General features: G+C 46.8%; 1 protein-coding gene and 1 long non-coding RNA gene across 2 annotated transcripts in view; one reads left to right on the top strand and one right to left on the bottom strand.

The window, feature by feature from the left end:
- The window catches only part of LOC307225311, a 323,071-nt gene that overhangs the window by 244,473 nt on the left and 59,205 nt on the right, over positions 1-19,393 (bottom strand). The gene's annotated exons all lie outside the window — the stretch shown is intronic.
- CEP41 (centrosomal protein 41) lies at positions 672-18,514 on the top strand. Its single transcript, XM_079992943.1, has 11 exons — positions 672-752; positions 5,331-5,394; positions 6,090-6,137; positions 9,174-9,235; positions 9,563-9,632; positions 10,435-10,579; positions 12,122-12,273; positions 14,498-14,565; positions 15,806-15,920; positions 16,903-17,121; positions 18,309-18,514. The coding sequence occupies exons 1-11, from the start codon at positions 720-722 to the stop codon at positions 18,452-18,454; spliced, it is 1,122 nt and encodes a 373-aa protein (XP_079849069.1). The 5' UTR covers positions 672-719; the 3' UTR covers positions 18,455-18,514.

Here is a 19,393-nt window from a genome sequence, read left to right as displayed (position 1 = left end):
AGTAACTTAAAATTGTAACTAACTTTGGGTGCCTTGGCAGAATATAAATGTAATAAATACACAAATAATAAAATTGACACGTTACATATTGATGGTGCAACAGATCTCATTTATTAATTATTATTATTATTATTATTATTATTATTATTATTATTATTATTTATACCCCGCACTCCCCAGCCCTCCAGAAATCTATGTAGATTAACATTCTGTTCCCGGCAGACGCAACCCAGTACCCCAGCTGGAAGCCCACGGCCGGACACAAGACACCAGAAGCACCCCTCGCCCGGCCGCCCCCCAAAATCCTCCGGCACTATTTTTCTAAAGGACCCTCTTCTTCATCTCAGAGCCTCCGGCGGAAGGACACCAGCGGCAGGGCACATGACGTCACAATCCCACCTCACGCGGAGGCGTCCCGGCGTTGCCGCGGTAACCACAGACGCCTCTTTTTTTTCTTTTTTTTTACGGTGCGCACGCGCGGCGCCTCCTCGCCTACGCGCCGGGACTTTAAAGCACACGCCGCAAACACCCTCACAAAGGATTTTAAGAGGGAGAGCGCGCGGGAGAGCGCTGGTTGGCTCTCTGCGCGGCGAGAGGCGGGCCAATCGGGGCGTCGGCACGCCGGCCGGAGAGGCGGGGATTGGTCCAGGGGCGCGCGGGGGGCGGGCGCGAGGGGAGGGGGCGGCGCGGTGGGAAGGCGACGCTGACAGTTGGGCAGGATGTCGGCGAGGAGGCGCATCGGGGACCCTGAGGTGAGGGCTCGGCCCCTGCGGGGAGCCCCGGGAGACCCCGTCGCCTCTCTGCTCTCCCCCCTCACGAAGCCAAAACGGGGTGTTGTGTGTGTGGGGGGGTCGCCCTCTTTTTTTTGGGGTGCCCCCCCGACGACCCCCCCCCCGAAGCCCAGCTATGGCGCCTTTTCTCCCCCCTTTGGGGGGGGCTCTCCCTCAAACTCCCTTTTTTTAGGGGGGGGGTTGTGGTCCTCATTTTAGGCGGGGTCCCCTCTGTGTTTTAATGTTTTAATGTTGGTTTTTTGCATAGCTTGCCTTTTAATTCTTTGCTGTTTCTATTAACTCATAGCCTTATTTTAATAAATGTTATAATACCAACCTACTAATACTACTACTAATAGTAGTAGAGTGGCTGGGAAGGCCCAGCCAGATGGGCGGGATATAAATAATAATAATAATAATAATAATAATAATGATGATGATGATGATGTTGTATTTTAATCTTGTTTTTAAGTTGTATTCATTCGACTTGTTTTTATTCTTGCTTGTAAGCCGCCCTGAGCCCGGCCTTGGCTGGGGAGGGCAGGGTATAAATAAAAATTATTATTATTACTAGGGCTTGCCGATCGAAAGGTCGGCGGTTCGAATCCCTGCGGCGGGGTGCGCTCCCGCTGCTCGGTCCCAGCGCCTGCCAACCTAGCAGTTCGAAAGCACCTCCGGGTGCAAGTAGATAAATAGGGACCGCTTACCAGCGGGAAGGTAAACGGCGTTTCCGTGTGCGGCTCTGGCTCTGGCTCTGGCTCTGGCCAGAGCAGCGATGTCACGCTGGCCACGTGACCCGGAAGTGTCTCCGGACAGCGCTGGCCCCTGGCCTCTTAAGTGAGATGGGCGCACAACCCCAGAGTCTGGCAAGACTGGCCCGTACGGGCAGGGGTACCTTTACCTTTACCTTTTACTAATACTACTACTAATAGTAGTAGAGTGGCTGGGAAGGCCCAGCCAGATGGGCGGGATATAAATAATAAAATAATAATAATAATAATGTTGTATTTTAATCTTGTTTTTAAGTTGTATTCATTCGACTTGTTTTTATTCTTGCTTGTAAGCCGCCCTGAGCCCGGCCTTGGCTGGGGAGGGCGGGGTATAAATAAAAATTTATACCCCGCCCTCCCCAGCCAAAGCCGGGCTCAGGGCGGCTTACAAGCAAGAATAAAAACAAGATGACTGATTACAAACTTAAAAACAAAAATAAAATACAACATTAAAATAATGGAACATTAAAATATTAAAATGTAGCCTCGTCGCAGGAGGAGAAGGAAAAGAGAAAAAAATAATAATACTTGAGATAGTAGTATCTCAAGCAACACTGGACCTGCCTAAGAAAAAGAAGAGTAGCCTTTCTTTCTTCCTTCCTTCCTTCCTTCCTTCCTTCTTTTTCTCTCTCTCTCACATATTAATGTCACCTGCCGACCTTGGATTTTGTAATATGGGGGGGTGTTCCCCAAAGAGGCTGCTCTCCCCCCCCCCACTTTTTGGGGGGAAGGGGTGGGTCAAATATTTTTCTCTTTCTTTATTGAGGGTTCTCAATAAGCCCTGGATCTGAGTCCCTAGGGAGCCCCTACCCTAGACTCTTTCATTGTGGGAGGGGGGTATTATTCTCCTATTCGCCTTTTTTGTTCTGTGTTTCTATGTTGTGTTTTTATGCTGTGAATCCGCCTTCGTGCTTCGGATGAAAAGTGGTATACAAATTTAATAACTGAGATAAAATAAAAATGGGTTTTTTTTTGGGGGGGGGGTGTTGTTTCCCTCAACCCAGGCTTCTCAGAGGGCACTAGATACATTTGTGGAAGGGGAGAGGTCTTCTTGTAGCCATTAGCCACTCGGGCTGTATGGAACTTCCACAGTCAGGAGCAGTATACCTTCCAGGAGCAGTTGCTAGGAGACAAACTTGCCAGCTTCTCAGAAGCATCCTATTGGCTGGTACAGGAAGCAGGGTGCTAGACCTCTTGTATCCAGCAGGGCTGCTGTAATATCTTGTCTTAGGTGTCTGAGTTGCACATTCAGTGCTGCTGCCACCCTCATTCTGACTTTAAAAAACATGTTTTGGAAAGAAAGCTCTGGCTTTCTCATATTGATGCTTCCTGCTTCCGCTGATGTGGAAGGCAGGTACCAAATCATTGGTACTGTTTAAACTTCCTGCTGTTACACTGGTGATGCCAACTGAAAGTTACATTATATTGAGATAAATTACAGAACAAAAATTGGAAAAGATGGAAAGGATTTGCTGAAATAGTTAACTGAATTAGAATACAAAAAAGGGAGGTGTGAGGAGGTCAAGGAAACAAGCAAATGAAAGATAAGTTGGGAGGATTAGTTGTGTTTTTTTGTGTGTTTTTTGTTTTTTGTTTTTTTTCTTATTGTGATGTGTTGTTTTGTTTTTTGTTTAATATGATGTTATTACTTTTACTTTTGCTTTTTGTAACCCTTAAAATTTTTAATAAATATTTTTTTAAAAAAAAATGAATGTGAGAGCCAGTGGGATATTGGAGACTGGGTTTGAGTTCCAGCAGGGGATCTGGGGAAGAATTTTCTCTGTCTGGAGACATCATACTTTTAACTCACTGTGATTGATGGAGGCTTACTAGGTTGACCATGTCGGTGGGTAGGTAGTCATAACGCATACTACATGATTGCTGCATCCTTTTAACTGAGCTCTTGTCTTGGCTTTGGGTTTCCACCTCATATTGGTGATTTAATGGACGGGTGTTGAAATTGCTTTATGAATGACATGTGACTCTGGGTGGGAAACCTGTGGCCCTTCAGATGTTGCTCCCTCCATCCCTGGCCACTGATTGGCCAGACTGAACTTCCTTTCCAAAACATTTTTTTTTTTTAAAGTCAGAAGGAAGGTGGCAGAATCCCTTACCATTGATTGACCAGACAGCTCCCTCCATCTCTGACCATTGATTGGCCAGACCGGCTGGGGCTGATGGGAGTTGGAGTCCAGTATCATTTAAAGAGCCACAGGTTCCCTGACTCTGCAGTGACTTTGGAGGGTCGGGACTGAGATGGCAGTGGGCTGGTGGCAAAGTCCTGCTGAAATATTGTTCTACCCAAACAACTGCTTTCATTCGTTATGTTGTCAGACATAACTAAATTAATGATTGGTTGTGACACTCTGTTCAGAAGGGAGGCTGCATATCAGTGGTGGAGCACATGATGCTTTGAATGCAGAACGTCTCTGGTTCAATCTCTAGTATCTCCAAGCAGGCCTGGGGAAAACTCCATTGTGAATGTATATCAGAATTCTTGCTTCTCTGTGCTGCTGCAGAGTTTTGGGTAGGGACCTGTGGTGTGTGTGTGTGTGTGTGTGTGCATGAGAGAGAGAAGCAATGACACAAATACTTTGCCAACCTACCTCATTGTGAGGAGGAGAGAGAGTAGTTTAAAATAATTTATTTGATTCAATATTTGCCATTTTAACAGGATCATGTGAATGGACCTTTGAGGCAGTTGTATATAATACGGCATTACCAGTCAGACAAGTGAACAAGGCTGCAAAGCTACTGGGTGCCTCTTTGGACAGGCACCAATAACTTTTATGCTGGCTCCTAGGAATCTGGGTTATTTTTTCAGCCCTACATTTTTGCTGAAAGTTGATAGGAATCAAACTGAAGAGAATCATTTCCAGGGCATGTAATTGCCTGAGCTCAAGCCACAATATCTGTGTGCCGTCTGGCAGTCTACGTTTCTGTGCTGATATCTATTTGCCCTAGCAGGCTGTGAGTCCATTTGGAACCAGGAGATCAAATAACCCAGCCACTCTGTTCCTTCCAGTGCTGCTCTGACTGAGTGGTAGTTTGAACACCACCTAGCCAGGATCAGCAGTCTTCGAGCCCCCTATTCAAAGGAACGAAGCCCACCATGATTAGTTAAAGTAGACTTGCTAACTCCCCAGTGTTCCTGGGGACCTGTTAAAACCACTACCCTGTGTCAGTCTGCATTACTGGAAGCAACGGGACAGCTGGGTTGTTAGATCATCTCCTCATCCTACATTTCCCTGAGGTGCACTGGGAGTCTCGGGGGTCACATTGGTACCGACAGATCACTGTGACCTGTAGCCCTGCATGGTGCATGGACATTGTGGAATGGGCCTATAATAATAAGACTTGCTTTTCCTCTCTCCCAGACTCAAATCTAGGGGAGGAGAAAGGACCAGCATAATAAACTCCTATAGTAAGGATGGATGGCATATTTGGTAAATAAATAAAAAGGATCCCCTTGGTTAAACTCAGCGATTGAACTGGAGTAAAGCTGTTAGAGTAGGGGTAATAAATGTGTGGCCTTGGTAGAGGCTGGAGGAAGAAATAAAGTTTGTGTTGTGATAAAATGTGGTCTTATGCCATTTGCCTCTTTGCATATCTTAGTATATTGGCTCTTGGGTTTAGGACTACTACTGCCCAAAATTTCTTGCTACACTCTTGTTTCAGCAATTATGTTCAGATCTCATCTGGCATTCCAGTTCTTCACTCCATACTTGGGTTACCTGTTGTGTATACTGAAGGTTTCTCTCTTTCCTTTTTTCTTTCAAAAACACAACAGTTTTTGACCAAAAGGATCCCACAGAATCCTAAATACCAGCATGTAAAAACTCGCCTTGACACAGGTAAGTGAACATCTCTCTGCTTGGATAGAAATGTATTAATCGGAGAAAAGTGAGACAGAAACCTTTCCCTTGCTACGTCCAATCCGTGGAATTTTTCCCCTATATCCTTGAGGTTGTTACCTTTCAAGGGTTGTGGGCTGTGATGTCAGATCATGAGGTAATAATGTGCTTTTGTGACTTAGATCTCAGAGTAAACTTAGTACAAGCTATTAGAAAGTCAGCACATTTGATAATCTTGTTAGAGAAGGCTTGTAAACATAAGTATTTGGTCACCTATGATGAATAAGAATTGCCATGAGGCAATCAGGAGTGGAAGTATTAGAAAAGTATTTCATTTCAGCCCTACTTATTTAAGAGGATTGTTGCAAGAGTCAGATGGGACAGGTGAAAACACGTTTGCCACCCCGAGCTCCTTGAAAGAAGAGCAGGACTAAAATGCAATAAATAAAATATATATTTCAAGCCTCACAGACCTAGCATTAACTATTTTTGGATGCCTATGATTTTCCAGCCCTACTAATCCACATTAAGGATTATGAGCATAGGATTAACTTGGAATAAACAGGTGAGGTGAGGCCTTGGTAACAGTTAAGATTTCTCCCAACATTTTCCCAACATTTATATTGCTGTGGAATGAATGAATCGTACATCTTTGGTGGGAGAGGATTCACCATTGGGTGTTTGTTCTCTTGTAGGTAGCAGTATGACCAAATACACTGAAAAACTGGAAGAGATCAAAAGAAGTGAGTAACATCACAACCACCACATAGACTTCTGTAATCCACTCACTCAGGCCCACAGATCGAGCTGTGTGCGGGGTGGGCAGTGCAGGAGAATTTTTTGTAGTAGGTTTAGCACTTTGAGGCTCTGCCATGTGACTTGGGATTGTTCCCACCCAAGCAGGGGGCAGGGGTCCTGGAATTAACACATTGTTGGCATATTTGCAGTTGCTGTCATGTATGATCTGGCTGAGATTCCTACATTGCAGGGAGTTGGGTTAGATGAGCCTCAGGTTCCCTTGTTGTTGTTGTTTAGTCCTGTCCGACTCTTTGTGACCCCCTGGACCAGAACACGCCAGGCACTCCTGTCTTTCATTGCCTCTCGCAGTTTGGTCAAACTCATCTCGTCCTCTGCCGTCCCCTTCTCCTTGTGCCCTCCATCTTTCCCAACATCAGGGTCTTCTCCAGGGAGTCTTCTCTTCTCATGAAGTGGCCAAAGTATTGGAGCCTCAGCTTCAGGATCTGTCCTTCCAGTGAGCACTCAGGGCTGATTTCCTTCAGAATGGAGAGGTTTGATCTTCTTGCAGTCCATGGGACTCTCAAGCGTCTCCTCCAGCACCAGAATTCAAAAGCATCCATTCTTTGGCGATCAGCCTTCTTTACGGTCCAGCTCTCACTTCCATACATCACTACTGGGAAAATCATTGCTTTAACTATACGGACCTTTGTTGGCAAGGTGATGTCTCTGCTTTTAAGGGTCCCTTACAACTTTACAATTCTATGATTCTGAGATCTCCCGCAACCCAAATTCAAAGCATCTCTGTTCAGGGAATGTCACGTCCAGGGATTAATCTTCACCAAAGTGTGCCTATGTCACTGCGTGCATTTTCAGAACTTCATTGTGCAAAAATGGGGACTGGAAGCTTTCCAAAACGAATTCTAAGATTCTCAGCTTAATTAATTCTGAGAACTGTCTTTTTAAGCTTTGTACAGTTCAAGTAGCAAGTCACATTACATACTTAGAATACAAAGGGATTTCAGGTGTATTTTTCAAAAACAAAACTGTTTTGGCTTTTCCTCACTCTGCACTCCTTTTTTTTAAGTTGCAATTGCTTTGGTCAACTAGAAATGAAGTTACTTTGTTCCACAACATTCTTTTGTTCAGAGATTGCTTTTGAGTACTGAAATCTTAGCAGCGGTCTCGTCGTATCACCGCTACAAAACTTGTTGTGTTTCTGTCCCTTTCTTCGTCTGCACTCCCTGTTGTGCAAACCCGAGTGCCTCTTTTGTGAAAGACTCTTTTTTTCTCTTTAAATCCCACTTCAAGAAGCTTAGATGCAGGTACCCTCTCACCGGGCCGGTGGTGAATAGCACCTTGTGTGGTTCAGATAATTTGCTAACCATCTTTGATTTCTCATGGATAGACGACACCAGTTGGACACAGGCTTAAATGCCTGGTACAGTGTTGCCTCTGTCTCTTCTGTAACTTGAGAAAAACAGCTACGAGGCTAGAAAATCAAAACTGAGAAGCCAGCAGGTGTAGTCCTCATTTGCCTATCTAGTGGAGACGGGTGAGAAACAAACCACCTAGTTTTCTTTTCATCGTAAATCTTGTTTTGCTGCTCCTGAGGAGTTCTAGACTCTTCTGAACAGTTGTATGTTGGTTGTCTCTGAATCTTTGCTTCAAGATGTCTGGAACCTTAAAGGGACCTTCTGAATTAGCTCCAGGTATGTTGTGCTGATGTTGTGGGACAAAGTGGCTCTGTTAATTTTCTCTTCTATCTGATGCCCCTAACTGCTTTGGGCCACAGCTCCCTGCTGGCTGGTGCTGATGGGAGCTGTAGATTTTCTTCTTTTCCCTTAAGGAGAGCCAGTGTGGTGTAGTGGTTAAGAGCGGTAGATTCATAATCTGGGGAACCGGGTTCGCGTCTCCGCTCCTCCACATGCAGCTGCTGGGTGACCTTGGGCTAGTCACACTTCTCTGAAGTCTCTCAGTCCCACTCACCTCACAGAGTGTTTGTTGTAGGGGAGGAAGGGAAAGGAGAATGTTAGCTGCTTTGAGACTCCTTCGGGTAGTGATAAAGCGGGATATCAAATCCAAACTCTTCTTCTTAAGGACAGCAAATTGTTGGATATCCATATCCATCCTTTTTATAATGCCCCTGGACCAGGCCTGGCAGGGAAAATAATAAATAAATATTTACTTCGTGGCAGGTGATGCTAAGCTTGTTTCATTTAAGGTGTTGGTAGCTGAAAAGCAAAGTTCAGTCATGCACAGTTTAGCAGTGTCTTGTATATGTTGACCTTATGAATATCCATGGAGTGGTTGTGATCCTTGCCTTGCTTTCTCATGTCATTCAGAGTTGTATGTCGGCTGGCGCTTCAGTGTGCTCTGTCCTCTTCTTGTTAGCTCAGTGTGGGCTGGATTGCATGAAGTAACTGGTGCTCCTGATTTGAGGAAGGGCTTTCTTTGGTTAGAAGGAGGTCTTATCTTAGGTGACCTTTTGGATCCCACCTCCAACCCTCTGTGAAGGCAGCAGTAGATAGTGCAGGGCTGAGGAACCTGTCACCCTCCAGATGATGATGGCGTGCAACTCCCACCAGACCCAGCCAGCATGGCTAGTGGTCAGGGATATGAAGGGAGTCCAATAATGTATGGCAGGCCACAGATTTCCCCACCCTTGAGAGAGGGAATTGGCCTGGGAATTGGGTGAATCTTTAGTTGGGTAGATCTGAGGGGTTTGGACTCTGTTCCCTGCACAATCCCGTTCAAGGTGGTTGGGAGTGAGATCGGATTTTATTCTAAGATGAGGTTACCAGATTTTTTTTAAATGAATCCTGGGACACTTTTCAACTTCCTACTAAATAGATGGGTTTTGTCACGGGACTGATTTGTAAATCTGGGGTCTGTCCCCGGGAAACGGGGACGTCTGGTAACCTTTTTCTAATAATGGTTCATGAGTTTTGGAAGAATAGCGGAACACAAGTATAATACATGGAACTAATGCAATGGTACTGCCAAAGTTTTCTTATAGATTACACCTCTTCACTGTTTTCCAGATTACAGATACAAGAAAGATGAGCTCTTCAAGAGACTGAAAGTGACTACTTTTGCCCAGCTGGTATGTTCTGTCCTTAAACTGCATTTTTCCTGAAGTGTCCCATATCTGTGAGCTCGCCATACTTTTGCAAATGAGACTTTCATCGTTTAATATCCTGGACAACTAGCAGGATTCAAGGGTTCTTGGGCCCCTCAGGTGTCAACCCTGATATTAAACTACAGTATGTGAAGCACAAATAAAGATGCCTCAATACGACCCTCGGGATTCTGTGATTCCATGAAAACTCACACTAGGGCTGGCCTTCCTCTGGGCTGATGCTGCTTCCTGAGTCCCAGAACAACCCTTTTGCTGAGCTGCTTTTGACCATGTCCTTGCGTCAATCCACAGGTGACCCAGGTTGCTTCCCTAGCTGATGAAAACTCAGAAGTACCATGTGAGGAAATTCAGAAGTTTGATGGTAAGGTCCGGGGCTTCTAAGAAATTCATTTTTTTAAGGTTCTTGGAAATGGTAGAATACTGCTACAAGGAAAGACGTGTAGGCATAAAGTCCTGCCTTGTAACTTTGTGCCAGTGGTCCATTTTGTCTGGCGCTGGCTACTTGGTTTCCCCCGACCTATGACCTGAGATCCTGTTTTAGTATCAAACCTGGGATGTTCTGCTTATATAAAGCATGTCCTCTGCCGCTGGGCTACGACCTTTCCCCACACAGAGGTCTGCTTACTGCTTTTTTTCCTTATTTAAGCAACTGTTTGGGTTCTTATGTGACAAAGTAAGCACTTGTTAAAAGTTAAAAGATTATCACGGAGATAGATGCATGCCAAATAGTGGGCATTGTGTCTTGTCATCAGCGATATCACAAACACTGTCCAATGGGTGCTGGTTCTGTTCCTAGCTGGAGGCTTTGGGATTTGGCAAGTGCTGAAAATTTGGTTTCCTGTGAGCAAATGAATGCAAATATAATCATGTGCTACAAGGCGAGAAGAGCACTTCTACATCTCTGGAAAGCTTATTGTCCATACAGTCTAGAGGCTTTGGAGATAGCCTCTGTCTCATCCTCTACAGCAGAATCCCAGCCTAACTTATCCCTGCACTTACCCTGACTCCTCAGACTAAACCCTGTTATTACCAAATTTCTGTTTTATTGTTTTTCTCATTTTGTACACCATTGAGAGATTCAAAGGTCTTAAGAGATTCAGAAATGCTTTTAGATAAATATCTTTTTCAATGAAATATCTGCCTTCCCCTCACCCCTGTTTCAGAAGGCGATGCTGCTCCTACAGATAACAGCCCTGACATGGCGGCAGAGACCAATGGCAAAAGCAGCCCTGGTGACAAACCAGCCAGTCCCATCCTGTTCATAAACAACACCGGAGCCGGGGAGTCATATCGTTCCACCCTGCAGAGGTATCCAAGAGTCTGTCTCTGTGCTCGGGCTTCCTTCCTTCCACCTGCCATGATTCCCTTTGCTCCCTGCAAAGATGGGTTTGGAAAAAATCAGTGATGCAATTTGATGAAGTCCGCTAATACTAATAGATGAGACTCCAGAAGCAACACATGGTATTTCAGCTTAAAATGCTGAAGCAGGTCCACTGGGCTCTTGGCATGTTTGATAGCCTTTCCAAAAAGTTGGATGAGACTTGATCAGGCAAGCTTCCATGAGAAAGGAGTTGGAAAGCAAACAACTGTGATCATAGAAGCCTCCCTCCTTATCCTAGCTGGGCACCTGTGTCCTTTTCTATCAATGGCTGTTAGCCATCAGCTAAATGGAATCTCAAGAACCTTCATACCATCTGCTGGGGACAAACAGCAGGAGGAGGGCTACTACTTTCATGCCCTGCTTGTGAACTTCTCACAAGCATTGGGGAGTGATCAGTGGGCGAAGTTGGGAAGCCTAGTGGGTCACGTTTGGCCTGCGGGCCAGATGTCCCCCACCCCTGGACTAGCTGGGCTTTTGTCCTTATATTTGAAGGTAAAGGGACCCCTGACCATTAGGTCCAGTCGTGACAGACTCTGGGGTTGTGGCGCTCATCTCGCTTTACTGGCCGAGGGAGCCGGCGTACAGCTTCCAGGTCATGTGGCCAGCATGACTAAGCTGCTTCTGGCAAACCAGAGCAGCACACGGAAACGCCGTTTACCTTCCCGCCAGAGCTGTACCTATTTATCTACTTGCACTTTGACATGCTTTTGAACTGCTAGGTTGGCAGGAGCAGGGACCGAGCAACGGGAGCTCACCCCATCACGGGGATTCGAACCGCCGACCTTCTGATTGGCAAGTCCTAGGCTATGTGGTTTAACCCACAGCGCCACCCACGTCCCTGTCCTTATATTTAACCTCACCTTTTCCCATTAAGTTCAAGGAATCATTCTATGTCTTTGCTCTCCCATTTTATCTTTGCAGGAACCCTGTAGAGTAGGTTAGGGTATCTTCAGATGCTCTTAGTCATTGGCACCAGGAGCACAACCTCCCCCGTGATCTTAAGGGGTTACAGGATTCATCACCTAGGAAACTGGCTGGATTGCTGTCTGTTCTGAACTCGGAGGGCAGTGTCTGTCTGTCACTAAATTGCTGGCTCCTTTGATCAGCGTCTGCCTAGCACTGATAACCACAGAAACATACTACCATATTTTTCACTCTGTAGGACGCACCAGACCATAAGACGCAACTAGTTTTTGGAGGAGGAAAACAAGAAAAAAAAAATTCTGAATCCCAGAAGCCAGAACAGCAAGAGGGATATAACTGTGCAGCAATCCCTCTCGGTGTTCTGGCTTCTGGGATAGCGGCGCAGCCTGCATTCGCTCCATAAGACACACACACATTTCCCCTTACTTTTTAGGAGGGAAAAAGTGCGTCTTACAGAGCGAAAAATATGGTATTTTGACCTGACAGGCTGACGGCGGTCCTTATTGTGCCTTTATCCTGAAGTTAATGGCTCCTCTTTCTCCCAGTGTCATCAGTGGCGTGGGTGAGCTGGACCTGGGGAGAGATGCCCCGAAGAAAACGGAAAACTTTGCGAAAGACAGACCTTACCCTGACTGCCCCTACCTGCTGCTGGACGTGCGAGAACGGGATGCCTTTGAGCAGTGCCACATAGTGGGAGGTGAGGCAGCCAGAGCGTCACCCCAAGGGTTGTATGAGTGGGGGTGCACCATAAGCATCCCCCCTCTTGCAGAGGTTGATCACCTTTAGAGAAAACCAGAATGGACAAAGCAGCCTGCAAACTGCAGAGAATGTTGTGGAGGTGTCCACCTTCTCTGAAGGCAAGAGCTGCTTCCAGTATTCCAACTTACATCTGCTGATGCCTTTTGACTCCCCCGTCAGATGGCGGTGGTGGTTGCTCATGACTCCGACCTGGCTTTTGCAGGTTTTATTGTGCAAACTATTTACAGTGCAGATCTACCAAGTTCATGTCCGTCTCAGTCACTTGCAGAATCCAGGAGTAGCCCCTTCCGGCTTCTCCCCCAACATAAGAACTTTGGCACCCCAAGCCTCCTCCTCCCCTCCTTGCATTTCACCCTTCTGCACAAGGTGGCGTGCGTCCCTCCTGGCCAGCCTGGCGAGGTGAGGCTCTGGGGTTCTCAGCAGCATCCTCCAGCCCTCTCCTCGCTTGGCTGGCCCCTTCCCTCTCTTCTCCACTGGAGGTGTGGCTTTTCCCACCGCTGGAAGAGGAACTGCTCCTCAGGAGTTTCGGAGGCCCCCTGCCTCCCTCCCTCCCCGTACCGATGGCAGTCCCCTGACACATGGCTTCCTAAAAAGAGCTCCAAGAACTGCAGGCTGTTTTCTAGCTCAGGAGAAGGCAATGAGCAACTGACTCCCCAATCACCACTGCATGAATTCATTCTGTAAAGTCACCAATGTGATAATATACTATTTTATTTATATATTCAATTTGTATACTGCCCTTCATCCACAGATCTCAGAGCAGTCACCACACTTACCTGCTCAGGTGATAATTTTGTGCACCTGACAAAGTGGACTCTGGCCCACAAAGCATAACAATAGCATTTCATTCATTCATTCATTTATATGCTGCCCAGCAAGAAATAGTAAAAACCTAGTACAACATCTGACACTAAAAACTTAGCCTTCAGATGTCTTTTAAAAATCACAAAAAGCTGCTTAAAGATTAACACAGGTTTCTGAGTCATTTGTGCTGTCCACAAGTAACAGGCTTCCTCCTCTGGGATTTGCTATCTGCAGACACTGAGCCTGCTTAGAAGCAACTCTGTAAGACTGGGGGTCCTACCGCACTCCTTGATACCAGAGGTGACCACATCAGGAAAGGGCGGGGGGAGCGGTTTACAAATGCAGTCCAAGCTGCAAGTCTGTCTCCTAGGCTTGGCCTCCTCCCTCAGTAGGAGAAGGCATCCTGGAAGAGGTATTTGGCCCATCTGCTTCAGCAGCAGATCTGTACAACTGGCATGCATATGTTGGAGTTCCACCATCCCAGTTTCAGTCCCAGTGAGAGAAAGAAAGCAGGGCTTCTGCTGAGCTTTATGAAGAAAAATAAATTCACTGGTGTGATCAGCATTTTCTCTTTCCCTCCCCTTTCCCTTTTCCGAGCACAGTTCAAAGTGTTGGTGCTGACCTTGAAAGCCCTAAATGGCTTCGGCCCAGTATACCTGAAGGAGTGTCTCCGCCTCCATCGTTCTGCCCGGACACTGAGGTCCAGCTCCAAGGGCCTTCTGGCAGTTCCCTTACTGCAAGAAGCCAAGTTACAGGGAACCAGGCAGAGGGCCTTCTCGGTAGTGGCACCCGCCCTATGGAACGCCCTCCCACCAGATGTGAAGGAAATAAGCAGCTATCTTCTCCTTAAAAGACATCTGAAGGCAGCCCTCTTTAGGGAAGCTTTTAATGTTTAATAGGTTATTGTATTTTAGTGTTTTGTTGGTAGCCGCCCAGAGTGGCTGGGGAAACCCAGCCAGATGGGCAGGGTATAAATAATAAATTATTATTATTATTATTATTATTATTATTATTATTATTACTACTACTACTACTACTATTATTACTATTATTAATATTCCCTGTCTTAGCTAGTGAACTGAAAGAGGAAAGAATGGTCAAGGTGTCTTCTCACACTGGGGTTCTTTGCCTGGCACTGCTGCTCTTGCTTGGAAGTGGATGGACCGCTAAGCCTCTGCTCTGGCTTCTTTTGTCCAGCATTGTCCTACCTTAAGAGCTAGAGAACCATCCTCCCACCTCCAAATGGATGCTCACGATTCCAATATGATTTTGTGTGTGTGTGTGTTTTGTCAGCTGTAGAACAGGCCTGCTTAGTTTCTCTCTTCTGTTCTAAGCTTGCTTTTCTCTTCCCTTTGCAGCTTACTCCTACCCAATCGCCACGCTGTCCAGAACCATGAATCCCTATACAAATAACATTTTGGAATATGTATCCTTCATCCAAAGAAGCCTCTTGGTGTTCTGCCGCTATTTCTACTTCAAATGCACAGCTTGATCAGGAGCCCTGACCCCACAGGAAACGAAGCTCACGGTCCTGTAACGTTCCCTTTGAGGAAAGCTCAGTTCTGTGCTCAGATCCACTTGATCATCATATTTCGCTGCTTTCCCCACAGTATGTCTTCCAGATCCATGTTTCCTTTGCATATGTGGGTCTGGAACCCCATGGAGATCAAGGCCGATGGGGAAAATTTCAGGGATCTGAAGGGTGGAGAGAGATGAAGCATTGGGGCTCCAGGATGCCTGCCCGGGGTGTGACTTGGGCATAAGCCAATGTCCAATATGTGGAGCTTTTGCTGCCCCCCCACCTCCTACTTATCAGTCTATGATCCTTCCTCTCCACAACATCCCCGGACATGCACCCTCTCACACCATTAAGGAGAGGAGATGCGGGTGACGCTGTGGGTTAAACCACAGAGCCTAGGACTTGCCGATCAGAAGGTCGGTGGTTCGAATCCCCGCAACAGGGTGAGCTCCTGTTGCTTGGTCCCTGCTCCTGCCTGCCAACCTAGAAGTTCGAAAGCACGTCAAGGTGCAAGGAGATAAATATGTACAGCTCCGGTGGGAAGGTAAACGGCGTTTCTGTGCACTGCTCTGGTTTGCCAGAAGCAGCTTAGTCATGCTGGCCACATGACCCGGAAGCTGTACGCCGGCTCCCTCGGCCAGTAAAGCGAGATGAGCACCGTAACCCCAGAGTCGATCACGACTGGGCCTAATGGTCAGGGGCCCCTTTACCTTATAATAAACTATCCATCATCTTTCCTCCCAGTCCTATTCCTTATCCCCAGGACTAAAAGGAGACACAGACTATCCTCATTTAAAATGTCCAGGGATGTTACCTAATTTAGCTCACTTCCGAATACAGAATTTGAGTTTTCATGTTTTTTGATGGAGTCGAGAGCTGTTGCTTGCCAGTCTTTGACAGCAACCGAATGTTGAGGCTACTGACCTCGGTTTCCCTTGAGAGAAAGTGTTGACGCTTGTGTCCAAATCTCACTTCTCGAAGCCTAGGTGCCCCTCACCTGCCGTTGGAGTGAGCTGTCAGGCACTGCTACCTTGACATCCCTAAACGCTTGAGGATGGCGGGCGGGGGGGGGGGGGGGGCTTGGCCACCATCTTGTTCTCTTCCCACTTCCGTTGATTCTACAAGCCTTAGCATCTCCGCCCGCCAGAAAAACGCTCATGGAAAGATCATCATTCTGTACGACGACGACGAGAGAGTAGCGAGCCAAGCTGCTACCACCATGTGTGAAAGGGGTTTTGAAAACTTGTTCATGCTCTCTGGAGGTAGGAAGCCCTGGAATTTCCAGGATAATTACAGTGGTGCCTCACAAGACGAAAAGAATCCGTTCCGCGAGTCTCTTCGTCTAGCGGTTTTTTCGTCTTGCGAAGCAAGCCCATTGACAGCTTAGCGGATTAGCGCTATTAGCGGTTTAACAGCTTTTAGCGGCTTTTAGCGGCTTATCGGCTTAGCGGATAAGCGGCTTAGCGGCTTAGAAAAAGGGGGGGGGGAGGGGAAAAAACCCGCAGGAACTCGCAAGACATTTTCGTCTTGCGAAGCAAGCCCATAGGAAATTCGTTTTGCGAAGCACCTCCAAAACGGAAAACTCTTTCGTCTAGTGAGTTATACGTCTTGCGAGGCATTCGTCTTGCGGGGCACCACTGTATCTGCTAGTTTCAGATATCAAATCTATTCTCCCTCTTCTCCCGCTCTCACACACAGAGGTCACTTTGCAATGTGATCTCTGGAGAACTGACATGCGTTGCATATAGTACAGTGATGTGCCCTGGTGGCTATGCTTGCACATGAACGTGCCTAAAGAGCTAAATTTCTGGAAAGATCAAACCAGTTTAATAGGCTCGGCTAATTAGGTCAAAACCACATGCCAAAATTGCCCCAAATTCTGCTTTTGTGACCTGTCTAGTTATGCAAATCACCAAGCACACTTTGTATATATCTGAGTTTCTCTTTTAAAAGAGCTGTGCATAGCACATTCGCCCTGAACACAGAAACCTCATTTCGTCCCTGCTTCCTCAGTGTTTCAATGAACAGGCAGCTGTATTTTTTTCCCACCGTATTCCCTTGTCCAGCAGGGCAGAGAGAGAGTGATATGTGCACTGCCTCCATTTCCAGTGCTAAATGTGCAATGGACCATGCCGATATAGGCTGAGGCTTCATTCTAAATCAGCCTTTAGCACCTTCAGAGTAACATCGGAAGGTGTCGAGCCGGACTGCGTTGTCAGAATCTCCTTCTTCCTTGCCTGCCAGGTCTCAGAGTCGTCGCTCAGAAAATCCCCGAAGGTCTGGTAACTGGCACATTTCCTTCCTCTTGCCTATCGGCCAGCCAGCCTGGGACCGCCCGGAAAAGAGCCACTCCCAGGCAGCCCCTCCCCCCGCCCGCTGAGAATAAATGGAGATTTACAGCAGAGGATCTACAAAAGATACAGTACTATCTAGAAGAGGAGCAACTTCCGACAGATTCCGCCAGTAAGACTTAGCTGTCTGTCTCCTACAGCTGGGGTTGTCACCTTTGGTCAGGCAAAATATGGGACAAGTCCGGGCGGGGGAGATGGGAGGCTAAAATTACTCTCCCTGGTGCAGAAATGACTTCAAAGCAATCCATTATAATGGGTTGTTTCTGATGTTAGTCATACTCATAGAATAGACCAAATGAAATTTATGGACCTAAGTTAGCAATGCATATTAATTTCAATGACTGACTTCCTCCCCACCTGCTGAATTTCTGTCTGTCAGAAAGAATGGTAAATGTAAAACTTCTGAATTACTGCTCTGGTGTTTCTTAAAACACTCAAAAAAACTTGCAGTCAGTAAAACACACGCTAAGAACATCAGTTAAAACCAACCCAATAATAATAATAATAATAATAATAATAATAATAATAAATTATTATTATTATTATTATTATTATTATTATTTATACCCCACCCATCTGGCTGGGTTTCCCCAGCCACTCTGGGCAGCTACCAACAAAACACTAAAATACAATAACCTATTAAACATTAAAAGCTTCCCTAAACAGGGCTGCCTTCAGATGTCTTCTAAAAGTTTCGTAGTTATTTTTCTCTTTGACATCTGACGGGAGGGCGTTCCACAGAGCGGGTGCCACTACCGAGAAGGCCCTCTGCCTGGTTCCCTGTAACTTGGCTTCTTGCAGTGAGGGAACCGCCAGAAGGCCCTTGGTGCTGGACCTCAGAGTCCGGGTAGAACGATGGGGGTGGAGACGCTCCTTCAGGTATACTGGGCCGAGGCCGTTTAGGGCTTTAAAGGTCAGCACCAACACTTTGAATTGTTCTCGGAAACGTACTGGGAGCCAATGTAGGTCTTTCAAAACCGGTGTTATATGGTATCGGCGGCCGCTCCCAGTCACCAGTCTAGCTGCCGCACACAGCAATTCAATACAGCAATTCAATATATATATCATCACAGTTGCAGGATCAACATAAGCCCCCAGAAGACAGACTCTGGCCATGAGAAGCTTACAGCCTAAGTTTTAACGTTGAGTGGAGCAAAGAGGTTCAGGGGCAAAAGAGGGGAAAGGACCCAAGCTGTGTCCCAAGCTGTGCCTTGTCGGTGGCGGTAGGAGATGGCCGGGTTGCTTAGCCAGAGGCCAGCTTGCCTCTCTCACCCTCCTGCTCTGCTTCCTCTCTTACAGCCCGTCTTAGCCGTGGTTCTTCAGCTCGAGACTCCAAAGCCACCGCCGTGCGAAGCAGCCAGAACCTGCCCACCACCAACACAGCGGTGGCCCTCTCCACCCGCTCCCTCAGCAGCAGCAGCCTGCAAAGCAGGCCCTGGAGATAGACGGTGTCGTTTCCCACTCAATAAAAGAGAGTCCCTCTTCCTGGGGCCCTTTGATCACTACAGCCAGTCTTTCGCTTTTAGGAAGGTGGTGCGCACGGGGCAGAGAGGGGCAGAGGAGCAAAGGTGGGCAAGGTATGGAATAGGAGAGGGGGAAACGCCACAGGCCAAGGACCTTTGGAGCAGAAAAGAAGCCCAGGGTGGGAAGGAAACAGGCTAACCTTATCTAAACCTCCCAGCTAAGACTCCGGTTGGTGTTTGCCATTGCCTCTCCCCACCCCTAAAGGTAATGGGATTTCTTAACTGCTGGTACGTGAGAACATGTGAACCAGAGCAATACAAAAACGTGGCTGGACTTTGAACAGAAATGGAGCAAAATGAGCAAAGTTAGTAGTGAGCAAAGTTAGTTCTAAGTTCTTAAGTTATAATAACTAGACATTTGTGGTACAGCCAGGTGATGCATGGGTGATCTGAGTGTTTAATTTATGGCCTTCTGCCCAGAGTTCCTTGTCGTCATCCCAAAAATACTCTTAATAACAGCAGTTGTACATACAGGGGAAAGAACGTAACTCCTCCGCTTCCTGGATTTTCAGAGCCATAAACCTTGGCCGGCTGTTTTTCCTGCTGTGGCCATTCCAGGCTATGAATGTGAATATGTGGGCAGCACAGAGGGAAAGTTCCCTCCCCTAACGTTGAAGGATAACTTTGGGGACCAGATCATGAAAGATGCTGGAAATAAGATGCAAGGGATAGAAGGCAAAGCCATTCCATCACCTAGATGAAATCCCTTCTCAATAAAACGTCCTGATTTTGGGAGAGTAGCAGAAGTTGTGGTGGAGGGAGAATGTATCCGTCCCACTTCGTAATTCCATTGTTTGTTTGCCTCTGAGGGTGATGCTGAGCGTCACAATGGAGCAGTGTAATTCCACCCCCGGTAGTTTT

The sequence above is a fragment of the Podarcis cretensis genome (genome assembly GCF_951804945.1).
Source record: "Podarcis cretensis genome assembly, chromosome: 10".
Taxonomy (NCBI): domain Eukaryota; kingdom Metazoa; phylum Chordata; class Lepidosauria; order Squamata; family Lacertidae; genus Podarcis; species Podarcis cretensis.
The sequence above is the reverse complement of the archived record's forward strand: the minus strand, read 5'-3'. Positions and strand labels throughout refer to the sequence as shown.